Source organism: Protopterus annectens, chromosome 8.part1 (genome assembly GCF_019279795.1).
Source record: "Protopterus annectens isolate FY-2018-M chromosome 8.part1, PAN1.0, whole genome shotgun sequence".
Classification (NCBI taxonomy): domain Eukaryota; kingdom Metazoa; phylum Chordata; order Ceratodontiformes; family Protopteridae; genus Protopterus; species Protopterus annectens.
In genome coordinates this window covers 522,849,199-522,862,011 of record NC_056742.1, presented here as the reverse complement: position 1 = coordinate 522,862,011, position 12,813 = coordinate 522,849,199, and the positions used below count along the sequence as shown (strand labels likewise).

Sequence of the window (12,813 nt, the reverse complement as noted above, 5' to 3'; positions counted from 1 at the left end):
TATTAAGCCAGCCTTGAATCTGAGGTTTCTTCTGCACGATTGCCTTATTGGGACATGCAGGTATGCCTCATTTAGGTCTAAAGTCACCAGCCAAGCATTCTTGCCCATCATGGGCAGAAGCTACTGCACAGTCAGCATTTTGAATTTTGGAATGTCCAGGTATGTGTTCAAAATTGATAAATCCAGTATTGGCAGCCAGGCCTGGTTCTTTTTCCTGTAATGGTACTGTCCGAATGGCCCCGTATCCAAGGGGGACGTAACCTGTTTCTGTGCCTCTGCCCATTGATTTTTTAGCAGATCTGGCCAACCACTCGCCATTGGCACTGTGTGGAAATCTGTATCCCTGTGATATGATGTTTAGTACCCACTTGTCCCGAGTTATTAACTGCCAATATTGAGCAAAAAGTGTTAATTTTCCCCCTATGGGTGCTGCCAAAAGATAAGTGCTTGGTGTAGGCAGAGGGAAGTCATTGGGATTGCTTTCTGTAGGTTTGCGCTTTATCTCCTCTAGATTTGGGGGTGGAGGGGCCCCATTGCTTTGACCTGTATGAATCTTGTGCCTGGTATCGGGAAACCTTAGGGCATCTGGATTTGCTCCTTTGAGCTCTGACACAGGAAAGGACCAATTTTTTGTAGGCTAGTGTCTACTGAATCTTGGTGGCTGCACCTGTAAGAAGTCTAACAGTTTGCATAGACTTAGCTTTGTCTTCCATTTTCTTTAAAACCTCTTCTGCCTTAATACCAAACAGAGAATCATGCTGTAAAGGTGCATCTAGCAGTTTAGCTTTAACATGATCAGGCAAATTTTGCTCCTTTAACCAGGCATGCCTCCTAATCACAGATCCAGTAACTGCGGCCCTGCAGGAGGCCTCTAAAGAATCAAAACCATATTGCAAATGCTTTCCAACTTGTTCAGCTGCATGCAATAATTCCTGCAATTCTTTATTTCCTGCACATTCTGAAATCAACATAATTTTTGATTCAGCAATCCCATAACATGTTGTTGGTACTTAAGCATATGAAATTGACAGTTTAAGGCCCGGATTGCCAAGGTTGCAGAGGTATAAACCTTTTTTCCCTGTCTAGTGCCCTTGAATATCTGTCAGAGGGGGTAGAAATTTTTGCTGTGGAGGCCTTAACTCCCTTTGGACCCTGTTAAATAGTTTCAGGATCAGCAGCTGGGTTTCTAAATAAAAACTTATGTCAGTCAGGACCCTATAATATCGGTCAGGCTTACTGGGAACCGGAGGTAAGGAGTCAGGGGTCACGCTCGACTTCGAAAACGCATTATCCACAATGTCTAAAACAGGGGGAATGGCTAAAGGCTTGTGCTGAGGGAGAAGGAAATCCCTGAGCCTCTTTTTTGATTCTAAATCTTGACTCTCCCGGTGAAAATGCTCCCTGAAAGCATGCAAGGTTTTATCCAAAAGAATAATCCTCAGGAGGAGATGCAGATGGAATAGACTCCTCAGCATCAGAATCCTCATAGGGAGGCATAGACAATTCCTGATCAGAAGAAAAAGAAACCTGCTCCGAAGATACATAATCAGTGTCTTACCTAGGCCTCTTATCTGGAGGGGGATGGGTACCCCTGATCAAGGTAATAAGGTCTTCAGCCATTTTGATCATCTGTTTTTTAGGCATAGAGGCCTGTGCACGTGGCTCATACGTAGGTGGTTTAGTTTTAGAAGTTGCTTTTGTCTTTGGTTTTGCAGCTTTCGGTCTGATATACATATGTTGAGTTCTGAATACACCCTCATAAGCCGGTGCCTGCTCAGCGGCTCCAGACCCAACCGAGGGAGATACATCCGTCGGTCCAATACCTTGAGTATCTTGCAGCATGCCTGACTTCACATGGATTTCAGTAGAGGCCTGCGACTCAAAGGTAGCGGGTATCAGGGGCCGGGAAAACACCTCACTGAGCACTGGCGACTGGCTTAGGAGAAGCTTAGTCGTCGGTTCTGGATCTCAACTGCCTTTCTCTGTCCTTCTCTTTGCGTTTTTTTATGTACTCCGGTAGTCGGACTGCTATCAGACAACATTTCTGGGTAGTTAAATCTGTTTCCAAAATACATTAATGCAAAAATATACAGACGCTTAATATTTTATTTTACATTTGTTGACCGGGCTAGTCTAACTGGATGCATGTCCAATTTCAGTAGAGGCCCGGGGAGAAAAAGCTCCAAAAATAAAATACATACATTACAAAGTAATAGCAGATAAAACTTACAAAAAACTAAAAAAACAGTTCTTACAAAAGTAATAGCAGATAAAACTTACAAAAAACTAAAAAAGCAGTTCTTACAAAAAAATTGTTTTTTTTATAAAATACATTAGTCTTAGCAAGGATAGAATTAGCAGTAAGCATCAGTGGGTATTGTACATGAGATACAATATCCATGTATACATGCATTTTATTTATAACATGGCATTTTGATTCTTAACGTAAAAATTAGAGTTAGGAGTAGCTGTTAAGTTTAAAAGGAGAAAAGTTAGTCAGGGTTAGTACAGGAGCAAAAAGAGAAATTTGTGTCGTGAGTTCAATGGGTAGTAAGTTCTATAGCTTTCCTACAGAGTTAGAGTACAGGGAGTCACCTGCTGAGTGCGTTGGTTAAATCTAGCACAAAACCAACAGCCAGGCACGTTGAGATCAGGGCCTAGGCATGGAATACAGTATAAATGGAAATCCTTATGAGGTATTTGCTTCCCACAAGTAATACAATTAACTTTTTCTGACATCGGTAAAAAGCAAGAAAAAAAGTTTCCCCAACGAGGTACTTAGATTTAGTGAAGACTTCGGTTCTGAAACTCAAAATCGAATATTTCAGTAATCGACCGGCACTTGCGAAATGCTTCTGCTTCGGGCATCGCGCGGCAAGAAAGACTGAAGAAAATGGCGTCGGCTGCATGTTTATACCCTTGACGACCTGACATCATGGAAGAGAAGACAGCAACCGACGCAGGACCCAAGACTTTGGAATTCAGGCCGACGGAGGGCAACCTGCCAGCAGATTACCCTAATGTAATGACGGCAACAGTGAAACACAAAGAACATCTGTGTTGTCTGTCTTTATCAGGAGTTGTCCTGGAAGGATAAGGTATTTGAAGGCTGCCAGAGCATTCTATACAGCTAACATTTCTTTTTGATTGATATGCAGGGGAATTTGTCCTGGGCTCTATTTGCCTTGAATGCATTTGTCTGCCATGTGAGCCCCCCACGCATAGTCTGATGAGTCTGTTGTCAGGGTTTGGGAAGCGAGGGGTTGAATGAAAGGAAGTCCCTAGCTGTGGTTGCATGCCTCTGCCCACCAAAGGAACTCTGACCTTAGACAAGGAATGATTGGAATGAGTGTTTCCAGGTCATGAGAATGTTGACACCAGAGACTTTTTAAGTACCACTGAAGTTTCCTCATATGCAGTGTTGCATATGGAATTAGTAGAATGCATGAGACCATGAACCCTAGGGCTTGCAGTATTTTTCTTGCAGATAGCTGGGTTTTGGTGGCTATTAGTTTGAAGTATTTTGTCAAATAAACATGTTTTTCTGGTGTTAGGAATGCCATCTGGGAAGTTGTGCTCAAGCTTGCTCCCAGGAATACAATCTTTCGGCTAGGCACCAGCTGTGATATCTTTTCGTTGATGGTGTACCTCAGAGAAGTTAGAAGTCTCTTTACAAATGCCATGTGCTGAAGTAGCAATTTGTGACTGTCCGCCTGAATCAGGCAATTGTACAAGTATGGGTAAATTTGAATATTTCTCTGCCTGCAGTATGCAAAGTCTGGAGCCAGGCATTTTGTGAATACCCTGGGTGCAGTAGATGAGCCAAAGGGAAGTGCAGAGAACTGACAGTGCATGGAATTTGCCCTGAAACGTAGATATTTCCTGCAAGACTCCATTATGGGGATGGGTAGGTAAGCTTCCTTTAGGTCTAGGGTGACTAGCCAGACGTCCTTGGCTAGCACAGGAAGAAGCTCTTGCATTTTGAATTTGAGACCACCACGAAGGTGTTGAGAATTGACAAATCTAGGATAGGGTGCCAAGAGCCCTCTTTCCTGGGCACAAGGAACAGTCTGGAGTAGAAACCCGGTCCCCTTTGCTCTGACAGGTTGAATAGCCCTGATACTGATAAGAGAAAGTATTTGCTTTTGAGCCTCTGCCCACTGGTTTAGAGGATGGTCTGGCAACCCATGTGGGGTTTGCAGTGTGTGGAAGTGGAATCTATATCCCTGGGATACACCGTTTAGGACCCATCTGTCCTGGGTAATGGACATCCAGTTTTTTTGCATGCAAGACGAGTTTTCCTCCAAGGGGTGCAAGTACATGGGCCTTGCTGGGAAGCAAGACAGACAAGTCACTGTGAACTTTTTCCAAAAGTGGGTGGCTTACCACTCCCTGTTTTAAAGGGGGGAGCACTCCATTGTTTAGATCTCTGCATACCCTGAGACTGTAGTCTTGGTGGCCCTGTTGCCCCTGGGTTTGGACTGAATGCCTGGGAGGGACTGGAAAGGACCAGGTTTTTAGAAGGCCAATGCCTACTGAATCTAGGTGGCTGCACCTGTAAGAAATCTTTAACAGTTTGCACAGATTTAGCTTTTTCCTCCATCTTTTTAACAACTTCTGCTTTTGCGCCAAACAAACTTTCCTGGTTTAAAGGAGCATCTAGTAATTTTGCTTTGACACGGTCTGGCAAGATTTGCTCCTTCAGCCAAGCATGCCTTCTCAGTACAGACCCAGTGACAGCAGCCCTGCAAGATGCTTCTAAGGCATCTAAACCACATTGGAAAGTATATTCACTAACTTGGTTTGCAAAATGCATTAACTCTTGTAAATCTTTATTTTCTGTACAATCTGGAAGCAACAACATTTTTTTTGTTTAATTAGTTCCATAATATGCTGCTGGTACTTCAACATGTGAAACTGACAATTCAAAGCCCTGATGGCAAGAGTTGCAGATAGCTTTTTATCCCATCTGTCTAAAGCTCTAGAATCCCTGTCCGAAGGGGTAGGGTTTTTGGCTGCAGTAGCCTTAATACCTTTAAGACCCTGGGAAATAGTCTCAGGATCCGCAGTGGGATTCTTAAAGAGAAATTTGTGACAGTCTGGTAACTCTTTAGAACCTGTCAGGCTTTCTAGGAGCTGGTGGTAAAGTATCAAGAGAAAGAATGGATTCCATGAAGACATCATCTACAATGTCCAGAACAGGGGCTATAGCTAGAGGCTTGTGCTGAGGCAAGTATAAAAATTATCTGAGTCTCTTTTTGGACTGAGGGTAGCCCTTGCATTCCCAGTGTAAATGCTCAAAGTATGCAAGGTTTCACCAAAAGGAAAGTCCACTGGAAGGGAGGCAGAGGGTATGGAATCCTTTGCATCTGAATCCTCATAGGTAGATAAAGTTATGTCCTGGTAATCAGAGGGATCAGTCAACGGACTCGTGGTCTGTAGAATCAGAAGGAAAATCAATTCTTCGTCTTTTAGAGGGGGAACGCTGGCTTCCCCTAATTAAAGTTATAAGGTCTTCACCCACTCTAACCATTTAAGTGGCAAGGGGGCTTGAGCATGCGCTTTGGTAGTTGGTTTTCTAGGTGTAGTGCAAACTCTGGGCCGGAGAAACTCTGTAGTTTTAGTCAAAAACGAAGCCAAGTTTAATGCAAACATCAGAAGGTCGGAATACACCCTCAGATGCCGGTGCCTGTACAGCGGCTCCATAGGTTCATACTAGGCTATCTGCCCTAGGGCATTTATAAGCCAAGCCAGAGTGTGTTTGGCTTTCGCCACCCATTTTAAATTAATTTTGCTATGCCCTTTTTCAAGGTTAGTATACTGTGCCTCTGTCTAACAGTGGCACAGAAGTGATAGCCGGGGTAAACCTACGATCCCCCATCCACTCATCAAGATTCCTCTTGGAGAGAGTCAATGAGGGACTCTGCCTAACCTGGACTGGGATTTTATTCCAGAGTGAAGGGAGCCTCTGGGTTATGAAGCTGTCCCTCAATCATGTCCTATTTATTTCAGTGCTAAGGTTCAAGTCTCTCGAGCGCGTAGCTCGATGGGATTTGGATTTTCTGAGGTGCATGTCCATTAATTCCGGGTTGGACATGGCTTTATACGTCAGGCACAGATCGCCTCTGAACAGGCGGTATGCCACTGAGTAGAGCTGGAGTTTCTTTAACCGGGCAGCATATGGCATCTGTTGGAGCTCTTTGATCCTCTTGGTGAGGTACTTTTGGGGTCCTTCCAGTTGCTGCAGGTGTCTGGTAAGGTACATCCCCAAAAGGGGAATTGCACTCAATTATGGGCCTGATGAGGGATGAGTAAAGAGGCGCGATGACCTCCCCTGATCTAGATGTGAATCCCTTCATGACTAGGTGGGCTATATAAAATGTTTTTCTAACCACTTTGGCCACGTGGTTGTCAAATGAGAGACTGCTATCAACTTGGGTCCCAAGGTCCCGAATTACTTCTTCCATACTTAATGGATTACCACCTATGTGGTAATTTGTGGGCACTTTGTTTTTGCCAAAGGGGATGACTATACACTTTTTGGCATTTAGCTTAAGGCCATGGCTCTGGCACCAGTTGTCTGTTTCTATGAGGCCCTTTCGGAGGATGCTTGTGTCGGCTGGAGAGTCGATTATGGTGCCTAGTTTGCAGTCATCTGCGAACTTGGTCAGCCACAGTCCTTCCGTGTTGGCCTGTACCTCCGAGAAATATATACCGAACAAGAGAGTTCCCAAGACTGAGCCTTGTGGGATGCCACTTGTAACTGGTTTGGAGTCTGACATGGCTCCAGCAATTCTAACCATGTGGGTTTTGTCCTTGAGCCAGTTGGCAACCCATCTAGTGATATAGGGGTTTATATTTAAGCTGGTGAGCTTATCTATAATGCCTGAGTGGGGTACTGTATCGAAGGCTTTTGCGAGGTCCAGGTAGGCTGTGTGGACCACCTTCCCCTCGTCAATGGCCTTGGTGACTGTTTCAAAGAAATCGACCAGGTTTAAGCCGAACTGGGTAGGGATCCAGTGTCTGTAGGTCCCCAATATCTTTATTTATGAGGTCCATGATGATCCTTTCCATAGCTTTGCAGACCAAGCTAGTCAGGCTTATGGGGCGATAGTTTCCAGGATCCGTTGAGGCACCACCTTTGTGGAGAGGGACCACTGTTGCTGTACGCCACTCTTTGGGTACATAACCTGTAGTAAGGCTAAGATTGAACAGTAGTTTTATGTTTGGGTTTAGCTCTTCTTGGGGTTCATGTAGGACGCAGCCCGGGACACTGTCTGGTCCCACTGATGCTGTGTTTTTTGCTTTGGAGAGGGCAGCTCTTACCTGAGCATCTGAGATGTCAGGGGGGGGGGGCACTCTGCTGGGATAGATATTTTCCCTTTTGGTGGGGGGGAGGGGGGGAGAAGAAGTTTGCGCTGAACCTGTCAGCTAGGATGTTGGCAATGTCTGTGGGTTCGGTGTATTTTTTGTCATTTTGGACTAATTCTGAGCATATCTGGGAATTCCCACCCAGGTTCCTAACAAAGAAAGCCTTGTGATTATCCTTAGTGTCCTGTGCAATTTTTCTCTCGAAGCTGGCCTTAGACGATTTTATGAGTGCCCGTAGTTTTTTGCTAATACTGATCAGAGATGCCTTCCTTTTTGGGATTTTGCTCTATCATGTAGTAGCTTCCTCCTATTGTATAGTTTATGGCTGGGGTCCACCAAACAGGTCGTCTGCCTTTGGAGAATTGGGTCTTGGTTTTATTTGGGATTGCATGATCCATGCATTCCTGAAGGTGTTCATAGAATGCGTTTATAAAAGATTCTGCGGTCTGGGCCGTATTTTCCACAGGACCGGGGGCTTTGAAGGATTCCACCTCAGTTTTGAGGAGTGTGAAATCTGCTTTACAGAAGTTTTCCACTGTGGTTTTCTGGGCAGGGGGTGGGGTCGGTATGTGAATATCCAGTGAGATTAGTTTATGGTCTGATCTTACCAGTGACGGATACACTTCTGGTCTGGAGCACAGAGTCCCCATGTTGGTAATCAGGTCCAGTATGTTTTCCCCTCTTGTGGGAGTGGTAACAAGTTGTTCCATAGCATTTGAGTTTATAAATTCTAGGAACCTTTGGGCTAGGGTGTTGGAGCTAGAGTAATGCTCCCAGTCTAGGTTTGGGTAGTTGAAGTCGCCCAATATAATGGTGTTTGGAGAGACCTTCATATTTTCCAGTATTCTCAGGAAGGCCGAGTGGGGTTCCTGGGTTTGGGAGGGTGGTCTGTAGCAGGCTATAAACTGGAAGGCAGTTTTACCCACTGTTAGTTGCACATGGATAGTCTCTGATGCTTCGTGCTGTGCCACCAACCTGGAGGTGTGGGTATCTGACGAATATTGATACTCCCCCTCCTTTTGTGGTTCGGTCCAAGTTTTGGGGCCGAAAAGCATGGTATGAGGTATAACCTGGTAGTGCTGGGGTGCTCTCGGGGGCCTTGAACCAGGTTTCTGTTTCTGCACAGATATCGATGTTCTCCATGCCAAGGAGAGTTTCAAGTGCGTGCATCTTGAGGTTTAGACTTCTGGCGTGGAGTAGCACTACTCAGTTTCTTATCCCTTGTGATACCTATGGAGGTGGGTTTGTCTTTTGAGCCTTCCCTAAAAAAGGCACTATGGGGGTAGCAAGAGCCTTTGCCAATATCTGAAAGCCCAGAGGTGATAGGTGCAAGCCGTCCCTAGCGAAGCATCGTGGCTTGTCGAGCATGTCATTCCAGGCTGACAGGCATTGGATCCCCTTTGAACGACACCAATACTTAAGCCAATTGTTGAAATTGATCATCTTGTCTTCATATTGCAGCATCATTCTTGGTGAGGGTAAGATGCTACTCAAGGTCAGGGTCATACCAGCTTGGGCTACATGCTCAGAGAGCTCCTCTATGTCTCTCTTCATGTAGTCCAGGGAGATGCATCTCCGGTCATTCACACCAGCATGGACAATGACTGAGTCATATTTGTACTTGCCTTGGAGTGACCTGAGTGCTTGTGTTATGTGGTGGATCCTACCGCCCGACAGGCAGCTCACCATGACCTTCTCCTTGTTCAGCCTGGTGAGCGGGACGTTAGTGTGCCTGACGATAGTGTCACCTATTACAAGTGTATCAGGTGCGTTGTTTAGCCTTAAGGGCTGTGACTGTTCGGCACACTGGCTTTGTGAGCTGTGCGTTGCACGTGTTTTGTTTTGGGGTAGCGGTTGCTTGGGTGTCTGCTTTGGAGGTCGCTGCTGCTTAGGCAGATTTTTATTTAGAGCTTCCGAGTATGTTTTTGTGTGTTTATGTGTTTGGTTTGCTGTCGTGGTAGGTCTATGTGAGACTGGAATTGTAGTGAGTGTGGTTTCCTTCTCCTCCTGACAGGTTACGCCAGTAGAGAGTTGAGAGAGCTTAGCCTCCAGTTTGGCTATATGGTTGCATCTCTCACATGTGTTGGAATTTGTTGGGAGGAGGAGAGGGTTGTCTGTGTACGAGGCAGTTGTAACACTGCCTCAAGATTCCCAGATTCACCAGCTGGACCAGAGAGGAGATTGACAACTGACCTTTGGACATGCTAGAATAGTATTGGGAATTCCTTTGTAATTGAAAAAAGGGCCAATGGGGAACAAGGTACTCAAGGGGAGTTTGTGAGGGTGTAGTGCTTTTAATTTTTTAGTGCTGACTTACATAATTGCTTTAGTGAGCAAGTGCCAGGTAACTTAAATGCAATGTGTTACAGGTAACTTAAATGCAAAAACGACTAACAGTAACTTTCTTTCAAGTGAAACAAGGAAATAAGTACAGTAAGCAATGCAGATATCACTAGGGATCCACAGAAGCGCTGAAAAGCCGCGTTTTAGGTGGAATTAAGCGTCGTCGGCAGTTTTGGACATATGCGGTCTGTCTTTATCCTTATGTTTTTTCGGAAGATCGGTAGTCGGATGGCTTACCGAAGCCATTTCGGAATACGGAGAACAAGAGCAAAACAATTTAGCGACAGAGATAGCCAGACGACAAATAGTTCGGTCATTAAACAAGGCACAAAACCTACAGCGAGGAACGTCATGGTCTGGTCCTAAACAGATGACGCAGTAAGAATGAAAATCTCTGTGAGGTATTTGCTTTCCACGGGTAAGACAATTGCTAACTTTTTCTGACATCGGTTAAAGCAAGAAAAAAGGATCCCTAACGGGGTACTTGGCTTTTGAAGACTTCAGGTCTGAAACTCGAAAAATGAAAATTTCAGGTAGCTGCCGACCGGCACTTGCCAACTACTTCTACTTCGGGCTCCCACGCAGCAAGAAAAGCTGATGTAATGGCACTGGCTGCATATTTTTATACAGACTACCTGATGTCATGAAACACGAAGAACATCAAACATTAATGCAGCTGAGTTTGCTATTGTGGAAGCTTTAAAATGAAATATTTTAAAACTTTGCACATAGCATGATTTTGGAATTACTGATGCAAATACTAACAAGCAATAGACGTATAGAGGCGTCAGTAGGAGTTAACGTGAGATGCTCCTGGAGGTGTTACTCTGATGTACCGAGTTAAAATTTCTGACAATTGCGGCAGATATCAATGGTGTACTCTTCTACTCAACCTGATGCAATGCTGAAGCAGTTCTTTAACCATACTTTGATGGTGACAAGACAGCCAAAGAAGAACTGGTGGCCATGGGGGCACATGTTCAGTAACCATTTTACTATGTCTGAAAGTCTCAAGACAAACTTTGTAAAAAAATGTCAGCCCCTGAGTAATGAACACTTCCCAAACAAGTGAGCCCCTTGAGGTCACAAACTGATGCTTTAAAAAAGAAAATATTGTTTTGGGGAGGGAAAAGACCCCAAAAATTAAAGACAAACAGAAAAAATTAACAGAAAGCAGTATGCTGTTTCAACATACCCTGCATACGAAACTGACAGCAGGAAAAAGGAATGCCTCATACTAAAGTACACAAATGCAAAAAATCAAAAGTCCTCAACATCTAACTTACGAGGCAAAATTTGCTATGACATCATGAGACTGCTGGTTTTAACAGTAACAAACACTAGCAGAATTTCCTGAAGGTTTTTTAAATGTGTAAAATGACTCCAGTGAATGATCATGTTCACATAAGTCGTCAAAGAAGTGCACACAACAAGTACACAGCTTGAAACAGAGGGACATGCAAATATTTACTTTGTGGTAAACATCTCTTAAAGATCTAAGATTCAGCAATCATTGAGAACCTGCAATTAAAGCCTGTGCACTGCTTGTTCACAGCTACTGCTTCACAACAAAATACCAACCAGCTAAAGATAGTGTGCTACATCTACAAAAAAGCAACAGAAAACACAACAAAACACAACTGCTTCTTTACATTGATCAAAATTGAGATAAATAAAACAAAAAAATATAACACCTAGAACCCTACCTTGCGCTCTGTAGCCAGGATTATAAGGTCATGGACACTTCCAAAAGGTGCTGCCATTCGATAGAGATCTTCCTCTGCATATCCTTCAGCAGGCAATTCAGTAACCAGAAGACAACATGTTGCATCTTGATCCTGCAACAAAATTAAAATATCAGTGATCAAAATAAGCGTAAAATAAATGAGTTTTGTTTTACCCAAAAGTATGGCTTGAAAAAGTTTAGGGAACAAATGAATGCATGGATATCAGACAATTTCTTCCACTTTTATACGTTGCATACAGACAAGAGACCCACCTTCCTTAAACCTTCAGATGGGCAGTGTGACTGACATCAAACAAAAACTGAAGCAACTACTAGGTTCTGGGCAAACTATAGCGTCACAAACTGAACCACTTGGCTGACAAGCATAATCTGTTTCTGCAAAAGATGGTGCTAGTCCCAGAGTTTGTCAAACCAATCTCCATTACCATGGACCTGCTCGATAATGAAAGAGGAAGTCTCCAAACACTGGAACAGACCCAACTTAGCTTCGATAAAGGGAGGTCTTGCCTACTCAATCTGATGGAGGTCAAGAAAGTCATTATGGCAATGGACGAAGGCAAAACAGTACACACCAGATATCCAGAGCTGGCCAAAGCTTTTGTCACAATTCCCCTCTCAGGGATCATAAACAAACTTACTGCACTATGCATAAACCCCTACAAAGTCAGTTGGATAGCAAACTAGCTCATTGACAGGACACGTCTAGATAGGCAGACCCACTTCCAATAAAAAACCTGTTACTAGCAGTGTCCCACAGAGCTCAATGTTGGGACCCATCCTGTTTGGTATACACTTTCCTGAAGTGAAGACCAAAGTTGGGGCCTCTGGCTCACCACGTTCGCCTCTAAGCTGGGAGCAATCATAAAATCCCCAAAATGATGTTGATATCCTACAAACAGGCCTAAAGCTGATAAACGACTGGTGCCAAAAACCATGGTAATCACACACTTTGGTAAATCAGACATCCCTGCAAATTATACTATTGACAGCACACCCCTAAAAGTAGATCCCGAGTGAAGGATCTAGGAACACAGTAACCTAAACTTTGACCACAAGGTAGCTATGGTAGTGAGGACATCCTTCCATGCGTCTCAAATTATAAGAAAGAAATGGCATCAAGGCTGAAGTCAGTGTCATTGTACTCGGCAGTCAGGCCCATAATCAAGTACAGTGCTCCCTTCTGCATGTACCTAACCAGGCACTTACACTAACTGGAGCGGCCCCAGAGGCTTCTCACTTAAAAATACAAGCATAAGATCCAGGTCTTATGTGGATCAACTAAAGCCCATAACCCTTTACACTATTTATCATACAGTTTATTGAGAGGTGACTTGTGCCTAACTTACAAGGCA

The 12,813-nt window shown here is 44.1% G+C and overlaps 1 protein-coding gene across 1 annotated transcript in view; it reads right to left on the bottom strand.

The window, feature by feature from the left end:
• LOC122810428 (zinc finger protein 638-like) overlaps window positions 1–11,548 on the bottom strand; it is a 996,881-nt gene extending 985,333 nt beyond the window's left edge. Inside the window, exon 1 of the mRNA XM_044082041.1 lies at window positions 11,421–11,548. Within this exon, the coding sequence (XP_043937976.1) occupies window positions 11,421–11,477 (57 nt within the window). The 5' untranslated portion in view covers window positions 11,478–11,548. The remainder of the gene's footprint in view (window positions 1–11,420) is intronic.
• Between the last annotated feature and the right edge of the window lie 1,265 nt (window positions 11,549–12,813).